The 26744-nt window shown below is 44.6% G+C and overlaps 1 protein-coding gene across 1 annotated transcript in view; it reads left to right on the top strand.

The window, feature by feature from the left end:
* Positions 1-6147: 6147 nt before the first annotated feature.
* LOC120919310 (proton channel OTOP2-like) overlaps positions 6148-26744 on the top strand; it is a 111643-nt gene continuing 91046 nt past the window's right edge. Inside the window, exons 1-2 of the mRNA XM_040331404.1 lie at positions 6148-6602; positions 8726-8862. Coding sequence (XP_040187338.1) covers positions 6275-6602; positions 8726-8862 — 465 coding nt within the window. The 5' untranslated portion in view covers positions 6148-6274. The remainder of the gene's footprint in view (positions 6603-8725; positions 8863-26744) is intronic.

The raw sequence follows: 26744 nt of genomic DNA, 5'->3' as shown, positions 1-26744 counted from the left end.
GGGTGTCCTCTTCGTCGGGTCTGGCGTCCTTCTGCAGCGTCCTCCCCGCTCGTTTCCCGCGCCGAGTTTGAATACTGCGCCGACATATACAGAGCGCAGTACACTCGTGTATTGTCGGCAATGCTCGGCTACCCGAGCTGACATCCTGTACGTCCAGGACGTCAGCGCGGGAGGAGCCGAGACTGCCCGACAATACACTAGTGTACTGCGCTCGGTATATGTCGGCGCAGTATTCAAACTCGGCGTGGGAAAGCGGGTATCAGCGTATACCGCGCACCCACGATTTTGCCCTCAGGGCAAAAAAGTGCGCGGTATACGCTGATAAATACGGTACATTATTAGTTTTCCTGCAGGTTTTTCTCTTCAGGTTTACCAAAACCATGTAGTACAAGGGCCCGCCTGATTGCATACGAATTGAAACTCTTATGCCGCGTACACACCATCACTTTGTGTGATGAAAAAAAATTACGTTTTTAAAAACGTCACTTTAATTGACCGTGTGTGGGAGAAAACGTTGTTTTATGTCTTCTAAAAAACGACCAAAAAAAATTGAAGCATGCTTCAATTTTATGTGTCGTTTTTCAAAACGTCAACTTTTACTTCACAGAAATTGACCGTGTGTAGCAAAAAATGTTTTTTTTCATCACTTAAAGTGATGGTGTGTACGGGGCATTAAGGTTTGACCTCATATTAGATGGTTTTGTAAAACTGAAGAGAAAAACCTGCAGGAAAACTGATAGGGGCAGATCCACAAAGAAATTACGCCGGCGTATCTACTGATACGCCGGCGTAATTTCAAAATTCCCACGTCGTATCTTTGTTTTGTTTCCACAAAACAAGATACGACGGCATCTCGGATGGATCCGACAGGCGTACGTCTTAGTACGCCGTCGGATCCTAGGTGCAACATTTCGGCGGCCGCTAGGTGGCATTTCCGTCTAATTCCGCGTCGAGTATGCAAATTAGCTAGTTACGGCGATCCACGAACGTACATCCGGCCGGCGCATTTTTTTCCGTCGTTTGCGTTCGGCTTTTTCCGGCGTATAGTTAAAGCTGCTATACTGAGGCATAAGTATGGCCGTCGTTCCCGCGTACAATTTTTAATTTTTTACATCGTTTGCGTAAGTCGTTCGCGAATAGGAATTTGCGTAGAATGACGTCACCGTCGTTAGCTTTGGCTGGTTCCGGTTTAATTTCGAGCATGCGCACTGGGATCCCCCCCCCCCCGGACAGCGCATGCGCAGTTGTTTACGTTGGGTCACAACGTATTTACATAAAACACGCCCCCATTACATCCATTTGAATTCCGTGCCCTTACGCCGCCAGAGATACACTACGCCGCCATAACTTACGGCGCAAATTCTTTGAGGATTCGATTTAAAAAAGATAAGTTACGGTGGCGTAGCGTATCTTAGATACGCTGCGCCCGGCGCAGATGTACCTGGATTTGCCCCATAGTGTGTATGGGGCTTTAGAGTCTGCAAAAGACTTGAGACTGGGGCGTAGGTCCACTTTCCAGTAGGAAACGACCCTAAACATACAGCCAGAGCTACAATGGAATGGTTTAGATCAGGGGTCTCCAAACTTTCTAAACAAAGGGCCAGTTTACTGTCCTTCAGACTTTACGAGGGCCAGACAGTTGTCAGTGAAAAGGTCCCAACATTGGGAAAAAATAATGCCCCGCTGTTTGTATCAATGGGAGTAACTGTGCCTCATCATTGGTGTCATTGGGCCCCATTGTTGGTGTCATTGAGAGAAATCGTGCTCCATCATTGGTGTCATTGGGAGGAATTGTGCCCCATTGTTGGTATAATTTAAATGAATTGTGCCCCATCACTGATGTCATTGGGCTCCATTGTTGGTGTCATTGAGAGAAACAATGCCCTATTGTTGGTGTCATTGTGAGGAATTGTCCCCCCATCATTGGTGTCGTTGGGAGGAATTGAGCCCCATTGTTGGTGTCGTTGCAAGGAATTGTGCTCCATCGTTGCTGCCATTGCAAGGAATTTTCCCCCATCATTGGTATAATTGAGAGGAATTGTGTCCCATCTTTGGGACAAATTTGGACAAATTATGTCCCAATGTTAGTATCAGTTGATGAAATAGTGTCCCAAGGGCCGGATAAAATCAAGCAAAGGGCCGCATCTGGCCCCCGGGCCGCAGTTTGGAGACCACTGGTTTAGATCAAAGCATATTCATATGTTCGAATGGTCCAGTCAAAGTCCAGACATATTTAAAAAAGTTTTGTTTGTATAACCACAGAGTGGTACTGTGGATACAAAGACACGTAAAAAAGTGCCACATCCCGATAAGCTTTGACAGCTTTCGCGGCTGTAATGTATTGTCGGGTCCCAGCAATATAGATAAAAATCATTGAAAAAAACTGCATGGGTCCCCCCTAGTCCATTACCAGGCCCTTTGTTTCTGGTATGGAAATTAAGGGGAACTCTGTGCCAAAATGCATAAAAAAAACAACGTAGGGGTCCCTCCCCAAAATCCATACCAGGCCTTTTAGGTCTGGTATGGATTTTAAGTGGAACACCGAGACAAAATTTAATAAAAAATGGCATGGGGTCCCCCCCCAAAATCCATACCAGACCCTTAATACATTACAGCTGCGAGCAGTTTTAAATTAGATTTTTTCCTTTAGAAATGTCATTTTGCTGTGGTACTGTTCTAAACATGGGAAAGATGTGCTAGGCAAGATATTTAAAGGAATATTTCATTTTTATTTTAACACTTTAAGCATTATTAAAATCACTGCTCTTTGCATTAATACATGTCCCCTGGGGCAGGACCCAGACCCCCAAACACTTTTTAAGGCAATAACATGCATATAAGCCTTTAAAATTAGCACTTTTGATTTTTCACGTTCGTGTCCCATAGACTTTTCATTTGGGTACAGTTTTGCATATCTGAGTAATTGCCATTTAAAATGAGACCGTGTTAAAAGCTGAAACTTGGCCTAGACTGGGAGGGTGTGAGAGTGTCGGGGCTTGAAGTGGTTAAGGAGATTAAATACAAATTGCGTATATCAATAAAATGCTAAGTTCTTTTACTAGTCATTATATTGCCAAAATGGTCATTCAACATCTCTTAATCTCCTGGTAGTGCAACCTATATTCCGAATATTGCATTCAATACGCATTATCAGATATACAATATAATGTGCACTACAATTCGTAAAATATTTATTCAGGAATTACCTATTTAGTAATGCAGACATACATTCTTTACCAATTAGATGCCATTCTCCTTTTTCTACAGAACATACAAGGAGATCTTTTTGCTACCACTTTTAAACCATTCTTTAACATTTCAGAGGTTTAAATTTAAATCATTGTCATTAAAATACCTTAAAAAGTATAAAATCTAGTAAAAAAAAGTTTATGTGCTTTGAACAGATTGCTATCTGGATAGATTCTCTTCTATTCCCTCATATAGGGATTGGCAACTGAAGGTGAAAATCCAGCCCCCATTGAGGTTTCCGATCTCTGCAGATTGCAATTCGAAACCAATTGTGCGTCAATAAATAAGCCAATACTTATAAACATGGTAAAAGTACAGAGGAACTCAAAGTGTTTGACCATTTCCTCCAAAAGGACGGGGATGGTGGATGATGTGACCAAATATGGCTATGGCCTTCATAGCAGCAGATGATTTTGAGACAAAAAGACAAATCCACGGTGGATTGCCTCACTTTGGTGAAAATCAACCAATCCTAGATTACAGGATTACAAAACATTTGCAACTGATGGTACTGATTACATTTGAATTATTTATCTAATTTAACACTGCACCTTCCACCATGTTACCAGCTCCTGCGACTGCTGCTGGCCTGTCACCATTACCAGCTCCTGCCACCTTTCCCTAACTGCTACTATTACCTGTGATGAATCTGCAGTAATGTTTTATGCTCTGACTAGGGATGAGCTTTGAGTTCGAGTCAAACTCATGTTCGATTCGAACATTGCCTGTTCGGCGAACAACGAACAATTAGGGGTGTTCGCGGCAAATTCGAAAAGCCGCGGAACACCCTGTTAAAGTCTATGGGAGAAATCTAAAGTGTTAATTTTAAAGGCTAACATGCAATTTATTGTCCTAAAAAGTGTTTGGGGACCTGGGTCCTGTCCCAAGAAACATGTATCAATGCAAAAAAAGTTTTAAAAACGGCCGTTTTTTCAGGAGCAGTGAATTTAATAATGCTAAAAGTGAAACAATAAAAGTGTAAAATGACTTTAAATTTCGTACCTAGGGGGGGGTGTAAAGTCAGCATGTGAAAAAGCGCATTGTTCCCGTACATAGAACTGTCCCTGCACAAAGTGTCATTTCTGAAAGAAAAAAAGGCATTTAAAACCGGCTTTGCGGCTCTAATGAATTGTCGGAGATGATTCATTCATAAAAAATAAAAATAAAAAAGCTGGGGGTCCCCCCAAATTCCATTAACAGGCCCTTCAGGTCTGATATGGATATTAAGGGGAACCCCGCCGTCAATTTAAAAAAAAATGACGTGGGGTTCCCCCCAAATATCCATACCAGACCCTTCAGGTCTGGTGTGGATTTTAAGGGGAACTCCACCCCAAATTTAAAAAAAAAATGGCGTGGAGTTCCCCCAAAAATCCACACCAGACCCTTATCCAAGCACGTTAACCTGGCCGGCCGCAGAAAAGAGGGGGGGACAGAGTGCCCCCCCCCTCTCCTGAACCGCACCAGGCCACATGCCCTCAACATGGGGAGGATGTCCCTATGTTGATGGGGACAAGGGCCTCATCCCCACAACCCTTGCCCGGTGGTTGTGGGGGTCTGCGGGCGGGAGGCTTATCAGAATCTGGAAGACCCCTTTAACAAAGGGGACCCCCACATCCTGGCCCCCCCCTATGTGTATTGGTAATGGGGTACACTGTACCTCTACCATTTCACGAAGGAAGTGTAAATAGTTAAAAAAAAAACACACAGACACCGTAGAAAAAAAATCCTTTATTAATAAAAAAAATTAACAAAAAATCCAGCAATGGTAATCCACTCTTGGCCCGGCCCCCCGCTCCAACGTTGTCTTCTTTCCAGCGATGGATGATCTCTCCAGCGACGGGTGATCAGCGGTCCGGTCCAGCGATGAGAAGATTCATCCGTCCAGAGCGCAGCAGGCGAGCTCCTCTCTCCGCTGGACACAGCCCAGCGGAATGACGCGCTGGAGCTGTGACATTTCTTATATAGGTGAAGCGGCCACCCGTCAAGTTTCCTGTTATTTTCTGTTTCTGTCCACTTACGACATACTTATGCTCTACCTATGCTCAATTGCTGAAAATATTCTCTTAGCTCACCCCATGCATATCTAAGGCCGCGTACACACGATCGGTCCATCCAATGACAACGGTTCGAAGGACCGTTGTCATCGGTTAACCGATGAACCTGACTGATGGTCCGTCACGCCTACACACCATTGGTTAAAAAACGATTGTGTCAGAACGCGGTGACGTAAAACACAACGACGTGCTGAAAAAAATGAAGTTTAATGCTTCCAAGCATGTGTCGACTTGATTCTGAGCATGCGCGGGTTTTAAACCGATGCTTTTGCATACTAACGATCGGTTTTGACCTATCGGTTAGGCGTCCATCGGTTCAATTTTAAAGCAAGTTCTCATTTTTTGGACCGAAGGTTAAAGAACCTATGGGGCCTACACACAATCAGTTTGGACTTATGAAAACCGTCCTTCAGACCGTTCTCCTCTGGCGATTCTGATTGTGTGTACGCGGCCTTGCGATGGTATCACCTCCTTGGGCTATGCTATTTCTTTCCTGTCTATTCTCCTTCTTTCCCCTAAACCCCTCCTTTTCTTTTTGCCCCTGGTGGGGCTTTGGTTAGTTTGGTACTGCTATATCCACCTTATTTGATTGCCGGTTTGCGGTTATAAATATAGGGGTTCCAACAGTGTCTATGGACTGTTTATCTATTGCTCCTGGTCTTAATCGCATGGTTAAGTTATTTCTAAAACCAGTAATAATCAAATGCAGAGTTTAATATCCCTGATCTAGGGATTCTCATCCACATTTTTTTGGTAATTTAATATAAGGAAATATCAGCACGCTAGGATAGGGGAGGAGAGCTTTATCCACCCACTGAACAGCAATCCAAGAAAAGGACTTGATATTCCGGCTTTGCAGGAATTAAACTCATTCAGCCTGTACTTTAAATGTTGTACGAGATACACCATGGTCATTTGTGCTGAATCAAATTGTACTTACACATGAAGATTGACTCCTTTTTGAAGCTATAATGGAGGATCATTTAGATTTGAACACTATTGGTGATCCACTAGAGAACAATACACCAATCAAACAAGAGAAAAATCTGAATGACTGGAAAAAGGGAAGTAGGCTACTTTCTGGATTGGTGGGCTGCAATGTCTTGCTCTTTAGCGGTGCTTTGCTAACCTGTGTGTTCGTTGAGGACATTGATATCTTTGAAAAAGGCTTTTTCATATTTCTAACTACCATGATGGCCATCTGTATTTTGTGGATGCTTTTCCAAATGTACTTCACCTGGAGGAATAAAAATGCAGTTCTGTATAAAGATTGCCAGGCAGGTCCAATATGGATGAGAGGTTAGTTGCTAGTCATCTTTTTCTTTGCCTTCCTTGTTATTCATGCCTAGCACTTCAAAATGTTCCCTTGTGTGTTTAAATACTGTATCTATAAATTAAAATTCCCTTGATTTTAATGTATGTATTTCATCCTATGTACTAAGGTTAACAGATCTTATTGATGTAGAGGTATAATTCATAGAAGTTTAGAAATGTAATATTCAAACACCACTTCATTCATATTCATTAAATAAATTTACCGGTACTTATTCTAAAATAAACATTCATATATGGGATTTACAGATGGATAATGACACCATGTCCTGAAAATACTAAGGCAACCACTTTGAGTGATAATTACTCAGACATGCAACACTGTACTCATATGAAAATGTTATATTTTTTTTGAGACAAATACAGCTTTCTTTTGTTGATGTTTAATCACCAGTTTTTTTTTTTTCTGGCTGTCTTGTTTTTGCTATATAAACAAAAATACAGTGGTACCTTAGATTACGAGCACAATTTGTTTCAGAAGAATGCTTGTAATCCAAACACTTGTATATCAAAGCAAGTTTCCCCATAGGAGTCAATAGAAACTCAGATAATTTGTTCCACAGTGACTTCTATTGTATGCAGTATTACATGTAGCCAGAGGTGAGGGGGGGGGGAGCTGGAGACACTCGGAAACACTCTGAGCCGCTCGGATGCACTCGGAGATACTATTTTTCAGAAAAAAAACTGTGCGTGTGTATTCACCCCCTTAATTGGTGAAATTATGTACACCTGTGTGCAATTTAGGTGTCACATGATCTGTCATTACATATACACACCTTTTTGAAAGGCCCCAGAGGCTGCAACACCTAAGCAAAGGCACCACTAACCAAACACTGCCATGAAGACCAAGGAACTCTCCAAACAAGTAAGGGACAATGTTGTTGAGAAGTACAAGTCAGGGTTAGGTTATTAAAAAGTATCCAAATCTTTGATGATCCCTAGGAGCACCATCAAATCTATCATAACCAAACGGAAAGAACATGGCACAACAGCAAACCTGCCAATAGATGGCCGCACACCAAAACTCACAGACCGGACAACGAGGGCATTAATCAGAGAGGCAGCACAGAGACCTAAGGTAACCCTGGAGGAGCTGCAGAGTTCCACAACAGAGACTGGAGTATCTGTACATAGGACAACAATAAGCCATACGCTCTATAGTGTTAGGCTTTATGGCAGAGTGGCCTGAAGAAAACCATTACTTTCAGCAAAAAACAAAATGCCGCGTTTTGAGTTTTGCTAAAAGGCATGTGGGAGACTCTCAAAATGTATGGAGGAAGGTGTTCTGGTCTGATGAGACAAAAATTTTACTTTTTGGCAATCAAAGAAAACGCTATGTCTGGCGCAATCCCAGCACATCACATCACCCGAAGAACACCATCCCCTGTTTTTCAGCAGTCAGGACTGGGGAAACTGGTTAGAGTTGAGGGAAAGATGGATGGTGCTAAATACAGGGATATTCTTGAGCAAAACCTGTACAACTCTGTGTGATTTGAGGCTAGGACGGAGGTTCACCTTCCAGCAGGACAGTGACCCCAAACACACTGCTAATGCAACACTTGAGTGGTTTAAGGGGAAACATGTCAATGTGTTGGAATGGCCTAGACAAAGCCCTGACCTCAATCCAATAGAAAATCTGTGGTCAGACTTAAAGACTGCTGTTCGCAAGCACAAACCATCCAACTTGAAGGAGCTGGAGCAGTTTTGTAAGGAGGAATGGTCAAAAACTCCAGTGGTAAGATGTGGCAAGCTCATAGAGACTTATCAAAAGCAACTTGAAGCTGTGATAGCCGCAAAAGGTGGCTCTACAAAGTATTGACTTTAGTGGGGTTAATAGTTATGCACAATGACTTTTTCTGTTATTTTGTCCTATTTGTTGTTTTCTTCACAATAAAAAAAAAAACTTCAACGTTATAGGCATGTTCTGATGGAAATCATTAAACAATTCATGTTAATTCCAGGTTGTGAGGCAACAAAACACGAAAAATGCCAAGGGGGTGAATACTTTTGCAAAGCACTGTATATGATAAAAGGTAATGCTACCACATGAAATTCGGCTTTTAACTAATCCTTATTATTTATCCTTGCAGCGGGAATCATTTTCTTTGGTGTTGGTGCACTTATTATGACTTCTTTAAAGATTGCATACACAGCTGAGTACAAGGACTGTGTAACACCCTTAAAAATTATACAACCCGTCATGCAGGGTCTCTTCATCATTGTTCAGGTATGTGAAATGCATAAATCGTTTGTTTTTACTTCGTAGGTTAAATTCACAAAAATATAAAACATGCAGCAATTTAATTGCGATGCAATATAGCAATATTTATATTTAAAAAAAATCTAAAATGAATACATAAAGCATTAGAGGATAACAATAGCCCAAACGTCTTTTTTTTTTTTTGCATTTAATATATTAACCCTGAAACTCCAGTGAAAACATGTGGGCAGGGAGGACTATACCGGTACTTGGTGTATAGGTTCAGAAACCTGAATACTTCATATTGGGTAAGTTTAAGAAAATATTTATTTACATATAAACATTAAGACAAAAATAAATAAAAATTACATTACATTAAAACATATACAGAAATACAAACTTGACCACAATCAGGTCACCGGATGTGCAATCCCCCATTTTATACAGACGGGGTAGGGTATCGGTGAACAAATTGGTATCATGAGACCAACAGTCTCTAGTCTCGACTAGTTTCGCTTTCGCTTCGTCAGGAGACGGTCTAAAAACATAACATAAACAAACATCAGACATTAAAAAACAGCACGTTGTTATTTATGTCAGGGGTTTTTTCTCCTCAATTTATATCATTAAACTAGGATGATGGTACACCCCCTATTATATTGTATGGTCTTAAAGATAAAAGGTTAAATCATATTTAATATATTAAGTAATAGTTACAATCCTTTTTTTTTGCTGTTTGTATTCCATTTTCCTAAAATATTTACCTTGAAGGCACAACAGGTCATGTCATTGGATAAGTGTCGCCAATAGAAGATTTGCTCTTACCTTCTGTTTTAGTAATAACCCAAAAATGTGGATAAGGAAAGGTTACATTTTGCCAAAATGTGCCCCCTATCATTGACTGCAGTGCATTTCACTGCAATTATGTAGATAGGGATGAGGTTCAGGTTCGCCGCTGGCATGGGTTTATGGCAGGGCTGTTAAAACAGATATAAACCCTTACTGAATGTCATGTAGGTAACAACATTTTGTGTAACAGAGAACTGGGGGGGGTTATGTTTTTTAACGCTTGTTACACCTCAATGCTGCTGATATCCTGCAGCCAATTTACAGCCTGTCCCTGTCCAAATGCACTACGGTGATAACATGCACATGTGTTTTTTCACAGGACATATTTCCTAAATTATGCTGGCTGCAATTGTTTTTTCTAACACTGCATATTTTAAATTGTGAAAACAGTGGATTACATAGAATATCAGCTTATAGTTGTAGAGCATGTAGAGAGGATTTACAGGCACATTACGGGAGACAAGAATTAATTATTGTCACTGTATAAAACTTAATGTCAGGACCTGGGCTTGAACCTGGGACCTCTTCTGTGTCTGGCATTAACTCTTGCCATTGAGCTATCTAGGATGCTGGACAGCGCCTTGTCTGATCTGCTGGACAAGCCTACATGATCCATTGGAATACTCTGCCTTGTGTCTTGATTGTTGTTGAACCTTGAACCCCTTGCTCCTCCAATGAACTTTCTATAAAAGCCTTGTCTCAGTACTACCCCATTGCCAGGTTATTGTGCCTTCCCAGCCAGTGTCTTGCTATTTGTCTGCTCTGCTGCGATTTGTACCTGCAACCACCCGTGTTTGACCCTCGGCCTGTCCCTGGACTACTCATCTGCCTGATCCCAATCTGCAACCCCCCGTGTTTAACCCCCGGCCTGTTCTTTGACTACTCTTCTGTTTGATCCTAACCTGCAGCCACTCGTGATTGTTCCCTTGGCTTGTTTACTGACCACGCTGCTGTTTCATCCTTGTCTGCTTATCTGCTACTAGACCCCGGCTTGCTCACCTCCTGGTGGGGCGATCCTGAGGACCGCCACCTGGTGCTAACATGCAGCAAAATCTATCTCCACCATCAGGAGCTCTGGTGAACACCCGTTAGCGCTTAGACTCCGCACCTCAGATGAGCCTGTGTCATCTGCCAGAAGTGACTGTCTGTACACTTGTCTTCAACTGCTATTGCAATTGGCATTCAAGCCCGACGCCTGACCGTGACACTTAACCACTTAAGGACCGCCTCCTGCACATATACGTCGGCAGAATGGCACGGCTGGGCACAAGCACGTACAGGTACGTCCTCTTTAAGGGCCAGATTCACCAAAGACATACGACATCGTATCTCCTGATACGCCGTCGTATCTCTGTGTTAGGGCCATCCTAACTATGCGACTGATTCATAGAATCAGTTACGCATAGCTAGCCCTAAGATCCGACAGGTGTAATTGAATTACACTGTCGGTTTTTAAGGATGCAATTCTAGGCCGGCCGCTAGGTGGCGAGGCCATTGCGGCCGGCGTAGAATATGCAAATGAATACTTACGGCAATCCCCGAACGTCCGAACGGCCCGTCGATCTAACTGTACGTCGTTTCCGTCGAGTTACGTCGCATAAATTAGGGCTGAGCCCTAGTTGTCCTAAGCCATGTTAAGTATGGCCGTCGTTCCCGCGTCGAAATTTAAAAATCAACGTCGTTTGCGTAAGACGTCCGTGAATGGCGCTGGACGCCATTTACGCTAACGTCTAAGCAAATGACGTCGGTGCGACGTCATTTAGCGCAATGCACGTCGGGTAATTTACCCGACGGAGCATGCGCAGTACGCTCGGCGCGGGAACGCACCTAATTTAAATGGTGCCCGCCCCATTTGAATTGGGCGGGCTTGCGCCGAGCGCATTTACGATACACCGCCGCAAGTTTACAGGTAAGTGTTCTGAGAATCAGGCACTTACGCTGTAAACCTGCGGCGGTGTAACGTAAATCACATACGTTACGCTGCCCAGGAGCAACGTAATTATATGTGAATCTGGCCCTAAGTGCCCAGCCATGGGTCGCGGGCCAGTGCCCGCGACCTGGTCTGAAGCTCTGTGACCGTGGGACCCGATTGCCGCTGGAGTCCCGCGATCGGTCACAGCTTCCCCGTTCTTCACTGTGACGCCATCATTGATCGTGTGTTCCCTTTTATAGGGAAACACAATCAATGACGTCACACCTACAGCCACACCCCCCTACAGTTAGAAACACAAATGAGGTCACACTTAACCCCTTTAGCGCCCCCTTGTGGTTAACTCCCAAACTTCAATTGTCATTTTCACAGTAAACAATGCATTTTTAATGCATTTTTTGCTGTGAAAATGACAATGGTCCCAAAAATGTGTCAACATTGTCTGAAGTGTCCGCCATAATGTCGCAGTCACGAAAAAAATCGCTGATCGTCGCTGTGACGGTATCGGTATGATATCCCCGTCAACGTTCCCTTCTTCCCATAACGAAAATCACCCCAATCTTCCACGAGGAGGGATATCCCTGGAATCGCCCAGAAAGCCACACATGAGACCAGCTTACTGCTTGAACAACACAGCCTTTAATGGTTTTTCTTCTCAGCTTTTTATACAGTCCAAGACATTGAAGCAACAATGAAATCTCCACCCAACCCAATCACACACTAAGGCTAATTACTAAAACATTCCAGACAGGTCGGCACCGACCGACAATTATCATGTCTAATCACTGCACATTCCTTACACAACAAACCACCTTCACACACTTGAGTTTCCTAAGCAGACGTTTCGTCTGCTTCCAGTTTGACACCTATTAACACCTCTGAGAATCACTAGGTTGTAGACAGTGTTGTCACACAATTAAAGGCCTTTCAAAAGCTAGCCTTATTTAACATATGAACAGTCCTTACAGAGAGAGATGAATCACACATAAAACACCTGTTACCTGTAACCAACAGCATTAAGTTAGCAGGGAGAGCATTAGACTGAAGCATATAGGCAATTGCATCACAATGGCCCCCCCTTTTCTCCCTGCTCCGGCAAACCCGGTTGGACCTTCCCTGGTCCAGTAGGGTTGACGGGTTCAGAGCTTTTAGTCCGAGGTTAACTCCGTTTGGCGTGACTGACCTCCCTTGGCAACTGCTTCAGACTCAGGTATGCCACCGGGTCTTCAGATCACATGTCGGTCAGTCCCCAAGTCTTTGTGCGATCTGCAAAGTCACCAGAAGTCAGTGTGAAGATGGCGAATGGGTCTGTGCGCCGCCATCTAGGTGTCCCGCTATGGGAGGGGCAGGTTATGGCTCTGAAGTGACAATCACAGGAGATTCATAAAAAGAAAAAGTTATATTTGTTGAAGTGCTGTAGCACTGGTGCTCAGAGTCCGGGGGGGGGGGGGGGGAGAGAGGGGACTCAGAGCCCCATAAGGTCAGCCACCCCCTGCTCCCTCCGCAGCCGCCGGTTCTCCTCTTTGAGCTTTTCCAGCTCCATCTCCAGTTCATGGAGCCTGGGGGGGTCAGCCCGCTGTGACCTCAGGTGGTTGTTCTCCTCCTCCATGCGGCTTATGCACTCCTCCAGCTCTATGTACTCACGGATCAGATCCTGCTTGCTCATGTCCTGCAGGCTTTCAACGTGGTCCTTCATCATCAGGAACTGGGTGGTGGTGTAAGGGGCCACCGGTGGGCCCTTGGCGAACATCTCGGCCCGCATCTGGGGCGCCCGCTGCGATTCCATCTCCTCCAGTCGCTTCTTCTCCTCCCAGGTCCGCTGGTTATATGACTTCCAGGACCTCTTCTTCTTGGAGGGTAGCTGGCGGTGCCTCTTTCTGCCCAGCTCCCTCCAAGGCCCCTCCGGCTCATGGCTGTCGCCCATGACCAGCTGACAATGGTGTTCCCTGTTGTCCGTAATAACAGATTGTACCATGAGGGCTTCGTAAGGGGTGCCCAATGGTTCTTCCTGACCCAGCTCCTGGGGATCCCAAGCCGAGTCTACACAATGGGCTGCTGCTGGTGGGCGGTACCCAGGTTGAGACCAATTTGACCTGGTGTTGTCATTCATGGGGCAATTCTGCTTGAAGTGACCCAACTGTTTGCACCGGAAGCAGCGTTGTTCGTTGTCCTCCTGGCGTGGGTAGCGAGGGCTATATGTCATCGGTCTGTTAGGCGGTTGGTATCTAGCGGCTGGTGGGTGTGAGGGCGCCATTGGTTGTGGGGGTTGTACCCGTGGTGTGACCTGGTTTGTCTTGCGAGTATCCGCATATTCATCCGCCAACTTCGCGGCCTCTGGTAGAGTCATGGGCCTGCGATCTCTCACCCAATCCTTGACGTCCGTCTGGATGTGATTGTAAAATTGCTCCAGGAGCATTAGTTGCAAAATGTCCTCTGCGGTGGTGGCCTGGCTGCTGTTAGCCCAGTTAGAGGCCGACCGGGACAATTGGCATGCCCATTCCGCATAAGAGTCTTTCGTGGTTTTGCGTGAGTCCCTGAACTTCTGTCGGTGGGACTCTGGGGTTACTGCATAATGAGCCAGGAGCACTTCTTTAACCCGGGCGTAGCTATGAATATCCTGATCTGGCACGGTCCGGAAAGCATCAGAAGCTTTGCCTGACAGTTTGCCTGACAATATTGCAACCCAGTCTCCTCTAGCTATTCGGTGCAGGTTACATTGTCGCTCAAAATCCGCCAGGAAGTTATCAATCTCACAGTCCTTTTCATCAAAAGCTTTAAAAGCGCTAAACGGAATCTTCCTTGCGTCTGCTGTGCTGTACTCACTGTTCGTAGAAGGTGCGGCTGCTTGTTGGACTGCTGCCAGTTTTAACTGTAGCTCTGCGTCCCTTATTTGTTTATCCTTCTGTAGCTCTGCGTTTACTAACATGTCCATCACTTTCAGTACCACATCTGGCGTTGGGTTCGGGCCGAACCACGCTAGCTTCTCTCTCATTAGCTTGTTGGCTGGCGATTCCTCCTCCTGAATCACTGGTGTCTCCATCTCTTGTACTGCTGGCATTGCTGCAATCCCGTCCTCCTGGTCTAGCTCCATTGATTCTGCTATGATGACCCGCTTGGTTTTGTTGCTAGCAATCCTTCCACGAACTTCCAGTAGTTCTTCCAGTGTCTGCTTGGAATCCGGGTGTGAAGGGGAATAGAAGGGAAAAATCCCACTGCTACCAACCAATTGTGACGGTATCGGTATGATATCCCCGTCAACGTTCCCTTCTTCCCATAACGAAAATCACCCCAATCTTCCACGAGGAGGGATATCCCTGGAATCGCCCAGAAAGCCACACATGAGACCAGCTTACTGCTTGAACAACACAGCCTTTAATGGTTTTTCTTCTCAGCTTTTTATACAGTCCAAGACATTGAAGCAACAATGAAATCTCCACCCAACCCAATCACACACTAAGGCTAATTACTAAAACATTCCAGACAGGTCGGCACCGACCGACAATTATCATGTCTAATCACTGCACATTCCTTACACAACAAACCACCTTCACACACTTGAGTTTCCTAAGCAGACGTTTCGTCTGCTTCCAGTTTGACACCTATTAACACCTCTGAGAATCACTAGGTTGTAGACAGTGTTGTCACACAATTAAAGGCCTTTCAAAAGCTAGCCTTATTTAACATATGAACAGTCCTTACAGAGAGAGATGAATCACACATAAAACACCTGTTACCTGTAACCAACAGCATTAAGTTAGCAGGGAGAGCATTAGACTGAAGCATATAGGCAATTGCATCACAGTCGCCATTAGTAGTTACATTTTTTTTTATAAAAATGCAATAAAACTATCCCCTATTTTGTAAACGCTATAAATTTTGTGCAAACCAACCGATAAACGCTTATTGCGATTTTTTTTTTTTTTGTAGAAGAATACGTATCGGCCTAAACTGAGGAAATTTTTTTTATATATATTTTTGGGGGATATGTATTGTAGCAAAAAGTAAAAAATATAATATTTTTTTTCAAAATTGTTGCTCTATTTTTGTTTATAGCGCAAAAACTAAAAACTGCAGAGGTAATCAAATACCACCAAAAAATAATCTCTATTTGTGGGAAAAAAAGGACGCCAATTTTGTTTGGGAGCCACGTCGCACGACCGCGCAATTGCCAGTAAAACGACGCAGTGCCGAATCGCAAAAAGTGGCCTGGTCTTTGACCAGCAATATGGTCCGGGGCTTAAGTGGTTAAATATGTTAGAACCATACATTAATAAATGAATAGACTGGCAGCAAAATAGATCAAGGAATGGAAAAATTATGAAAGAGGAATAATGTATATAGATAATACTCAACACACACATAAATATATAAACAATTACATTATAAATAATATCATTTGTATACAAATTAATATTAGACTAAGTTAACCACTTCCATACTGGGCACTTAAACACTCTCCTGACCAGACCAATTTTCAGCTTTCAGGGCTCTCACACTTTGAATGACAATTACTCAGTCATGCAACACTGTACCCAAATGATTTTTTTGTCCTTTTTTTCCCACAAATAGAGCTTTCTTTTGGTGGTATTTGATCACCTCTGTGTTTTTTATTTTTTGCGCTATTAATGAAAAAAGACCGAAAATTTAGAAAAAAAATGTTTTTTTCTTAGTTTCTGTGATAAAATTTTGCAAAATATTAATTTTTCTTCATAAATTTTGGCCACAATTTATACTGCTACATGTCTTTGATAAAAATAACCCAATTTTTTTGGAAATTATTTGGTCTGTGTGAAAGTTTTAGAGTCTACAAGCTATAGTGCAAATCATAATAAATTATCACATCTGATCACACCTGATGTTTTGAAGGCCTATCTCATTTCTTGAGACCCTAACAAGCCAGGAAAGTACAAATGCCTCCCAAATAACCCCTTTTTGGAAAGTAGACATCCCAAGGTATTTAGTAAGAGGCATGGTGAGTTATTTGAAGTTGTAATTTTTTTCCCAAAACACTTTGCAAAATTAAGATTTTTATTTTTTATTTAAAAAATTTCTCAAAAGTGTCATTGTAATAGCTTATTTCTCTCACATGGCATGTGCATACCACAAATGACACCCCGAAATACATTCTGCTACTCCTCCTGAGTAAAACGATACCCCATGTGTGAGACTTTTTCACTGCCTGGCCACATACAGATGCCCAACATGCATGGAGCGCCATCAGGGGTTTTAGGAGCATAAATTGCACATCTAACTAGTTGACAACCTATTACAATTTAGAAGGCCCTGGAACACCAGGACAATGGAATTACCCACAAAATGACCCCATTTTGGAAAGCTAACACCCTAACGTATAATCTATGAGGCATAATGAGTCTTTTGAACGGTTCATTTTTTTCCAGAAGTTTTTGGAATATGTGGAAAAAAAATGAAAACGCATTTTTTTTACACAAAGTTGTCCATTGATAAGATATTTCCAACACATAGCATGTACATAGCAAAAATGACACCCCAAAATACATTCTGCTATTCCTCCTGAGTAAAACGATACCCCATGTGTGAGACTTTTTCACTGCCTGGCCACATACAGATGCCCAACATGCAGGGAGCGCCATCAGGGGTTTTAGGAGCATAAATTGCACATCAAACTAGTTGACAACCTATTACACGTTTGAAGGCCCTGGAACACCAGGACAATGGAATTACCCACAAAGTGACCCCATTTTGGAAAGCTAACACCCCAACGTATAATCTATGAGGCATAATGAGTCTTTTGAACGGTTCATTTTTTTCCAGAAGTTTTTGGAATATGTGGAAAAAAAATGAAAACGCATTTTTTTTACACAAAGTTGTCCATTGATAAGATATTTCCAACACATAGCATGTACATAGCAAAAATGACACCCCAAAATACATTCTGCTATTCCTCCTGAGTAAAACGATACCCCATGTGTGAGACTTTTTCACTGCCTGGCCACATACAGATGCCCAACATGCAGGGAGCGCCATCAGGGGTTTTAGGAGCATAAATTGCACATCAAACTAGTTGACAACCTATTACACGTTTGAAGGCCCTGGAACACCAGGACAATGGAATTACCCACAAAGTGACCCCATTTTGGAAAGCTAACACCCCAACGTATAATCTATGAGGCATAATGAGTCTTTTGAACGGTTCATTTTTTTCCAGAAGTTTTTGGAATATGTGGAAAAAAAATGAAAACGCATTTTTTTTACACAAAGTTGTCCATTGATAAGATATTTCCAACACATAGCATGTACATAGCAAAAATGACACCCCAAAATACATTCTGCTATTCCTCCTGAGTAAAACGATACCCCATGTGTGAGACTTTTTCACTGCCTGGCCACATACAGATGCCCAACATGCAGGGAGCGCCATCAGGGGTTTTAGGAGCATAAATTGCACATCTAACTAGTTGACAACCTATTACACGTTTGAAGGCCCTGGAACACCAGGACAATGGAATTACCCACAAAATGACCCCATTTTGGAAAGCTAACACCCCAACGTATAATCTATGAGGCATAATGAGTCTTTTGAACAGTTCATTTTTTTTCTGCTGCTCCTCCTGAGTAAAACGATACCCCATGTGTGAGACTTCTACACAGCCTGACCACATATAGAGATCCAACATGCAAGGAACACCGTCAGGTGTTCCAGAGACACATAGCATGCACATACCAAGAATTACACCCCAAAATACATTATGCTGAGCAAAGCGTAAACAAAAGATTACCTTGGTAATAGTAGCGCAGTTCTACACAGCAGGATAGCACTGGTCCAGGCAGCAGGCAGGGACTGGTCAGCAACGTCCAGGCAGGGATACTGCAGGTGGTCAGTTCATGCAACAGGCAGAGGCATGATGGCATAGGTCCTACAGGCAGCAGGAGGGCCTCGTTCAGGACAGAATGGGGACAGGGGTAGAGGCTTCTCCCACCCAAATCTCTTTGAAGCCTCCGGGCAACCAGACCCTAATCTAGCATGAGAAAACAAAAAAGTTTTCTTCATCCAGAAAAACTTTTCTGGCGCCCCTCACATATGTGAGACCCCTGTGTTGAATCCCACTAGTCCAGTAGCAGGGTACAAGATCAGTCCAAGAGGCAGGCAAAAGGCATGGTCAAACAGTCCGAGGTCAGTTCCAGATCAGGCAGAGGCAGTACAGAATCGTTAGGCAGAAGAATGGTCGAAAAACAGTCCAGGGTCAATTCCAAATCGGGCAGCGGTATTACAAAATCATTAGGCAGAAGGGTGGTCCAATAACAAGCCGGGGTCAGTTACAAAGCAGGCAGTGGCATAAGGGGTGAGAAGGCAGGAACGGAGGATTACGTTTACCATACTAAACTAATACTTTAGTTTAGTATGGAAACGTTTGAAACAGTCAATTATACAGAGGCCTGGTTGTGAAGGACACTCTGCACAATAATAAACTGTGTCCCGTCTGACTCCTACACTGGCACACACTCTACATTTTTTTTGAGCTCGTCTGCCTGATGCTGTGGGAGGGACCTTATCCGGGAAGTGCCGTTCGGAGAGCCGACTTAGGACATCTGATCGGATGTGTTGGGGCAGGTCGTCCGGGAATATCAGGGTAGTGGTAATTTCCTCCAGGTAGCCAAGGAAGGGTAGGGGGTTTTGGGTGGATTTGCGGTAAATAATATGGGAGTTGTAGACGGCCAAATGAAAAAAATAAATTGCTACTTTCTTGTACCAATGGTACGTGCGTCTTGTGGGTAGATATGGTTCCATCATTTGATCATTTAGGTCGACTCCCCCCATGAACAAATTGTAGTCCTGAATGCAGGTGGGTTTTTGGATGGTGGTGCCACGCCTTCTGCGGGTTTCTACAAAGGAATCGTTGTGGATGGACGACAACATATACACGTCTCTTCTGTCCCTCCACTTCACTGCCAGAACCTCCTTGTTCCGCAGACTCGCCGATTCCCCTTTCTTCAGCTTTGTATTTACAAGGCTTTGCGGAAAGCCTTTCCGGTTCTTTCTGGCGGTGCCACATGCTGGCGTCTTCTTTCGGTGCAGGTTGTGGAACAGAGGAAGAGACGTGTAGAAGTTGTCCACGTACAGGTGGTATCCTTTATCCAGGAGGGGGGTGATAAGTTGCCAGACAACTTTTGCACTTGTTACCAAGTAGTCTGGGCAATCGGGGGGATTCAGCTGGGTGTCCTTCCCTTCGTACACCAAAAAGGAATACAAGTACCCTGTGGCTCGTTCACATAACTTGTACATCTTCACCCCATAGCGGGCTCTTTTGCTTGGCATGAACTGTTTGATCTTAAGTCGGCCACAAAATTTTACTAGGGACTCGTCGACACAAATGTGTTGTTCCGGGGTATATATTTGGGGGAATAATTCTGAAAAATAATCTAATAAGGGGCGAATTTTGAAAAGCCTATCAAAATTTGGGTCATTTCGGGGAAGGCACTGGGTGTTGTCGTTGAAGTGGAGGAACCTCAGGATCGTGAAATATCGGTTTCGGGGCATTGATGCAGAAAAGACGGGCATATGATAAATGGGGCGTTTGGACCAAAATGAATGTTTTTCGTTTTTTGGGTTGAGTCCCATACAAAAGGTGAGGCCTAAAAAAATTCTGAACTCCTCCACTGTTAGATCTCTCCAATTGTAGGGACGGGCATAGGACGATGTGGGGTTGTTGGTGATAAACTGTTGGGCATATAGGTTGCACTGGGCCACAACGCTAGAAAGCAGTTCCTCAGTAAAAAATAAATTGAAAAAATGTATTGGGGAAAAATTGTCCGTGTTTACCTGGACTCCTGGCTGGGCAGTAAAAGGGGGAATGTTGGCTTCTCCGGAATTTGGAGGAAGCCACAAGGGGTACTGAAGGGCATAGGGAAGGCTTGCATGGGTCCTTGGCCTTTGCTGCCGAGGTACTGCAGTGCTGGTGGATGGCACGACGGGGCTGGTGGATGGCATGACGGGGCTGGTGGATGGCATGACGGGGCTGGTGGATGGCATGACGGGGCTTGTGGATGGCATGACGGGGCTGGTGGATGGCATGACGGTGCTGGTGGATGGCACTGCCTCACCAGAGCGCCTTCTTTTGGCGGGCTGATTATCTTCCCCCTCTGAGCCTGTATCGGTTCCACTGCTGTAGACTGGCTCGTAGTCTACATCCACATCCGAATCCAGCTGTGAATCGGAAGACGAGAGCTCCCCGTTGCTCTCGTCACTTGCGGCAATAATTGCAAATGCCTGCTCGGTGGAATAGAGACGCTTAGACATTGTTGCTGGCGACTTCACACAGATGTGTGGCACAGATGTGCACTGAGGCGACACAGATGGGCAGAGATGGGTACTGAGGTGGCAGAGATGGGTACTGAGGTGGCAGAGATGGGTACTGAGGTGGCAGAGATGGGGTGGAATAGATGTGCACTGATGAGGCGGCACAGATGTGCACTGATTGATTGCACAGATGTGCACTGATGAGACGGCACAGATGTGCGATGATTGATTGCACAGATGTGCACTGATGAGGCGGCACAGATGGGCACTGATGAGGCGGCTCAGATGGCACTAATGTGGCGAAACAGGTGGGCACTGAGATGGGTACTGATGTGCACCGATGAGGTGGCACAGGTAGGCACTGATGAGGTGGCACAGGTAGGCACTGATGAGGTGGCACAGGTAGGCACTGATGAGGTGGCACAGGTAGGCACTGATGAGGTGGCACAGGTAGGCACTGATGAGGTGGCACAGGTGGGCACTGAAAAGTACTGAGGTGGCAGGTGGGCACTTGGCAGAGGTGGGCACTTGGCAGAGGTGGGCACTTGGCACAGGTGGGCACTTGGCACAGATGGGCACTTGGCACAGGTGGGCACTGGTGGCACAGGTGGACACTGGTGGCACAGGTGGACACTGGTGGCACAGGTATCACTGGGCACTGATTGGGTACTGAGGTGGCAGGTGGGCACTTGGCAGAGGTGGGCACTTGGCAGAGGTGGGCACTTGGCAGAGGTGGGCACTTGGCACAGGTGGGCACTGGGGCACTGGCTGGTGGCACAGGTGGACACTGGTGGCACAGGTGGACACTGGGCACTGATTGGGCACGTTTTTTTTTTTCACATTCGATTCTCTTTTTTTACTTACAATCACAGTATCTCTCTCTCCTCACACGCGCTGTGTGTGTGAGGAGGGAGAGCCGGCAATGAGAGATGATCTCATATGTTTACATTTGAGATCATCTCTCATTGGCCACAGAATCGCGCTGTAAATAGCCGCTGTGATTGGCTATTTACCGCGATCTGTAATTGGCTGTGTCCAAGGGACACGGCCAGTACAGGAGTTCCCCGATGCGCGCTCGGGAGCGCGCGCGGGGAACGAGGAAAGGGGCGGCCGTAAAAACACGGCCTCCCAGGGATTCAGAGCCACCCGACGGCCGTACAAAGTCGTACAGCCGTCGGGAACTGGTTAAACTATTCAAAGTAATGATAAACATCCCATTCATCATTTAAACCCAAGGGGATATGTGTACTTAAATACAAAATCCAACAAACTTCTCACTTACATAAACATTTAAATAGATCTCCAGACCTGGCTGAAAGTTTAACTCGCTCCACTACTTGCACATTAATCAGGTTCATGTCCCCAATTGTAGTGATTGTTAAAGTGTCTCGCTACTTTAGTAGACTTCCCTATTCTAATGTCGCTCAAATGCTCTCGGAAACAATCTTGTAATCTCCGGGTAGTACGTCCCACATACAGGATGTTACAGAACCTACATGTAATGACATATACAGCATAAGTGGTATTGCAATTAGAGAAACCTTTCAAATGAATAATCTTATTGTTACTACAATGTCACATCCTGACCACCCAGAATATGCAGACAGCAGGGACAGTCTCTTGACCCACATCTAAAGTTACCCTTAAAGTGTAACCATGTTGTGGATTGTTTAGATGTGGGACAAAAGAAACTAGGGGAAAGGGTAGTGCCTAAAGACTGAGCTTTACTGGGTATAAAATTAACACCCTCCTGTAAAGTCCCCATCAGTGACTCCTCTTCAAATAGAAGTGGCAAATATTTATTAACCACACCCCTAACTTGATAAAATTCCTGACTAAAAGGGGTGACCAAAGCAGGTTTGCTAGTGTATTTATGCTGCAATATTTGATGGTTATTGAGGAGTTCCTCCCTATTCTTACTTTTGGCAATCCTATATGCGCGTTCCAAAATCCAATTAGGATAGCCCTGTTGTCTAAATTTACTATACAAAGCCCAAGCCTTTCTTTTAAAATCACCAACCTCACTTCAGATCTGTCGTAAATTAATAAATTGTTCCACTGGGATCCCTTTAACCACTTAAGACCTGGACCATTCTGCAGGTTAAGGACCTTGCCCCTTTATGCGATTCGGCACTGCGTCGCTTTAACTGACACTTGCGCGGTCGTGCGACGTGGCTTCCAAACAAAATTGGCGTCCTTTTTTTCCCACAAATAGAGCTTTGTTTTGGTGGTATTTGATCACCAAATTGTTTGCGCTATAAACAAGAATAGAGCCAATTTTGAAAAGAATGCTATATTTTTTAATTTTTATTCTATAATAAATATCCCCCAAAAATATATAAAAAAAATCGCAATATTTATAGCGTTTACAAAATAGGGGATAGTTTTATTGCATTTTTTATTAGTTAATTAATTTATTAATAATTTTTTTTTTTACCACTAATGGCGGCGACCAGCTTTTTTTTAAATTATTATTTATTTATTTATTTATTTATTTATTTTCACATGACTGCGACATTATGGCGGACACATCAGACAATTTTTACACATTTTTGGGACCATTGTAATTTTCACAGCGAAAAGTGCTATAAAAATGCACTGTTTACTGTGAAAATGTCACTTGCAGTTTAGGAGTTAACCACTAGGGGGCACTGTAGGGGTTAAGTGTGACCTCATGTGTTTCTTACTGTAGGCGGGCGGGGCTGGACGTGTGTCGTCAGTGATCATCTTTCCCTATATCAGGGAACAGACGATCGCTGACATTGCCACAATGAAGAACGGGGAAGGTGTGTTTACACACACCTCTCCCCGTTCTTCAGCTTCGGTGACCGATCGCATGACACCGGCGGTGATCGGGTCCCGCGGTCACGGAGCTTCATACCGGGTCGCGAGTGCGCCACCGGCTGCGTGCCCGCGACACCACGGCTGGGCATTTAGAGGACGTACAGGTACGTGCTTGTGCCCAGCTGTGCCATTCTGCCGACGTATATCGGCGTGAAGGGGTCCTTAAGTGGTTAACTGTATGTTTGGGGTGATTTGACTGTGCCATAAGGAGGCTATTGCCAGCCAAATGTTTCCTGTATAGACGAGTGTTCACATGATCCTGAGAAGCAACCAAAAGTATGTCCATGTTACTATTGTTCGAATTTACATATGATAAGAAGGAATCAAGATCACCCATTTGTCCATCACACATGAACAACAGGTCATCTATATAGCGAAAAAAAGGTATGAATGTGGGGTCTAAAGGGGTTTCCATCTCCATAGATGTGGGACCGCTCCCACCAACCCATGAATAGGTTGGCAAGTGAGGGTGAAAATTTCACCTCCATCGCGGCCCCCACTCCTCTGGAGATATAATGTTTTCATTTTTGATGGGGTGTTCTAAGTTAAAAGATATTCAAGAACATCCAAAATGAAAAGATGTTAGGGGAAAGATAACTCTTTATGATGTTCTAAATAGAACGATACAGCATGTTTGGCCAGGTGGTGCGGAATGCTAGAGAACAGACTGGCAACATCACATGTCACCCAGATATAGTCATGTCTTCACACCACCTCCTCCATGGTGTTCAAAAGATGGTTAGTGTCCTTTAACTTCTTCAGATCCGCACTATAGCCGAATAACGGGTACATCACGGACCTACTTTACCGAGAGGGCATCAATAGATGTCCTCCCGTGCTCGAGTGGCCTGCGCGCCCCCTGATGGGCACGCGTCTGGCGCGCTCTGTGATCAGCGAGTCTATGAGACTCGCTGGATCACAGATCGGAGTAAGGGGTGTGGGCAGGAGGGGGGTTTAAGTGCCCAGTAAGCAAGTGGTTAAAAAACTAGGCAAATGGCCTACCAACGATTTTAACCGACTATCCATCCATTGCCCCAACTTTTCATTTACCCACTTTCATACCAGGCACTTACCCCCCTTCCTGCCCAAACCAATTTTCAGCTTTCAGTGCTGTTTAAATGACAATTGCGCGGTCATGCTACACTGTACCCAAACAAAAAATTTTAATTTTCTTCCCACAAATAGAGCTTTCTTTTGGTGGGTATTTGATTACATCTGCGGTTTTTATTTTCTGCTAAACAAATAAAAAAATCTGAAAATTTTGGAAAAAAAAAGTTTTTCTTTTGTTTCTGTTAGAAAATGTTGTAAATAAGTATTTCAGTTAAGTTTTCTCCTTAACTGATGGGCACTGATAAGGTGGCACTGATGAGGTGTCATCAATGAGGTTGCACTGATGGGCGCTGACGATGGGCACTGATGGGTGGCATTGATGGGCTGCACTGATGGGCACTGATGGGCGACACTGGGCACTGAAAGGATGCACAGTTTCCTCAGAGCTTTCACCCAACATGTCATAAGTCAGTCTGGGGTGGGTGAATAGCCCTTTGCTCTCTCTGTTCTTTTGGCTCTGGTGTTACAGGCACACTGGACTTGGCTTCATCCACAGCTTCTTCCTGCATATTAGTCTCAATTCCCCCTTCTGTAAATGATTGGACATCTTCGGGGTCTGCTGTTGGCAGGGAAGATTGAGTGTCTTCCAACTCTTCAGAAGGTGGACTTTGGGGCACAAACGCAGGAGCCTCTGGTCTGAGAGTTGCAACGTCTGTCACTTTAGGAGGAGACAACCACCATCCGATTGGAGTTGGACCACTTGGCCTTCAGGAGAAAGATTAAAACCCATCTCTTCTGAGGTCAAAGGGTTTTTACCCAGGGAATGGACACAGCGCCTAGAGGCGATTCAGTTCGCATGTGTTGCGCTATATGCGTTTTTCACTCACTCACTCACAAAGGGGGGTGGCAAACCCTGGTATTTGAAGTGGCTACAGCCAGTCTATCCCCATCTCTTCATCTTCACTGTCTTCATCTTCTACAGCGAGGGGGTACAGACTGAGATCTAGTGACCGGTCGGGATCTCTGAGAGGTCGTGGGGGTGGACTGTGGATCTGGCAGTGGTGACAAACAAACTGCTTCTGATAGGGGCAATAGGTGGTTGTGATGCCAAGTCTTCAGTTGGCCTGTGCTTCCCTCTGGTCGGATTTGGTACACTGGGAGTCCTGGCAGTTACTTGCAAATGACATAAAGCTGTGACTTCCAGCGGTCAGCCAACTTGTGCTTTCCGGGGACACCCAGTTTCCTTAGCAGCACCCTGTCACCTGGTTGCAAATCCTGCACTCGGACTCTGAGATCAAAGTTCCTTTTATTTCTTAGCCCTCGGGCATCTTGGGTAGCTTGGGCCTTGTCATAGGCAGTCTCCAGACTTTTCCGCAGGCGGTCTACATACACTCTGTGGGATGTTGCTGAAGTATGATCTAAGGATATGCCGAAAGCCAAGTTTACTGGCAACCAGGCCTTCCGACCTAACATTAGTTGGTAAGGGGAGTATCCTGTGGCATCATTTGCGGTGTTGTTGTAAGCATGCACAATGGTGGCTACATGCTTGCTCCAGTGCTGCTTCATCCCCGAACTCAAAGTCCCAAGCATATCCAAGAGGGTTCGGTTGAACCTTTCTGGCTGAGGATCTCCTTGAGGATGGTATGGGGTAGTTCTGGACTTCTTAATGCCTAACAAGTTTAAAGGTCTCTTGATGGGGCTGCTTTCGAAATCTCTTACTTGATCAGAATGGATGCGTTGGGGCAGGCCATAGTGTACAAAGAACTTCTCCACCAAGACCTTGGCCACCATGGATGCTTGTTGATCCTTTGTGGGAAAGGCCTGGGCATACCTAGTGAAGTGGTCAGTCACTACCAGGATATTTCCATGTCCACTCAAATCCGGCTCCAAGCACAGAAAGTCAATGCACACCAGTTCCATGGGTCACTGACTCTGAAGATGGCCCATTGGGGCGGCTCG

The sequence above is a fragment of the Rana temporaria genome, chromosome 12, assembly GCF_905171775.1.
Source record: "Rana temporaria chromosome 12, aRanTem1.1, whole genome shotgun sequence".
Taxonomy (NCBI): Eukaryota; Metazoa; Chordata; class Amphibia; order Anura; family Ranidae; genus Rana; species Rana temporaria.
The sequence above is the reverse complement of the archived record's forward strand: the minus strand, read 5'-3'. Positions and strand labels throughout refer to the sequence as shown.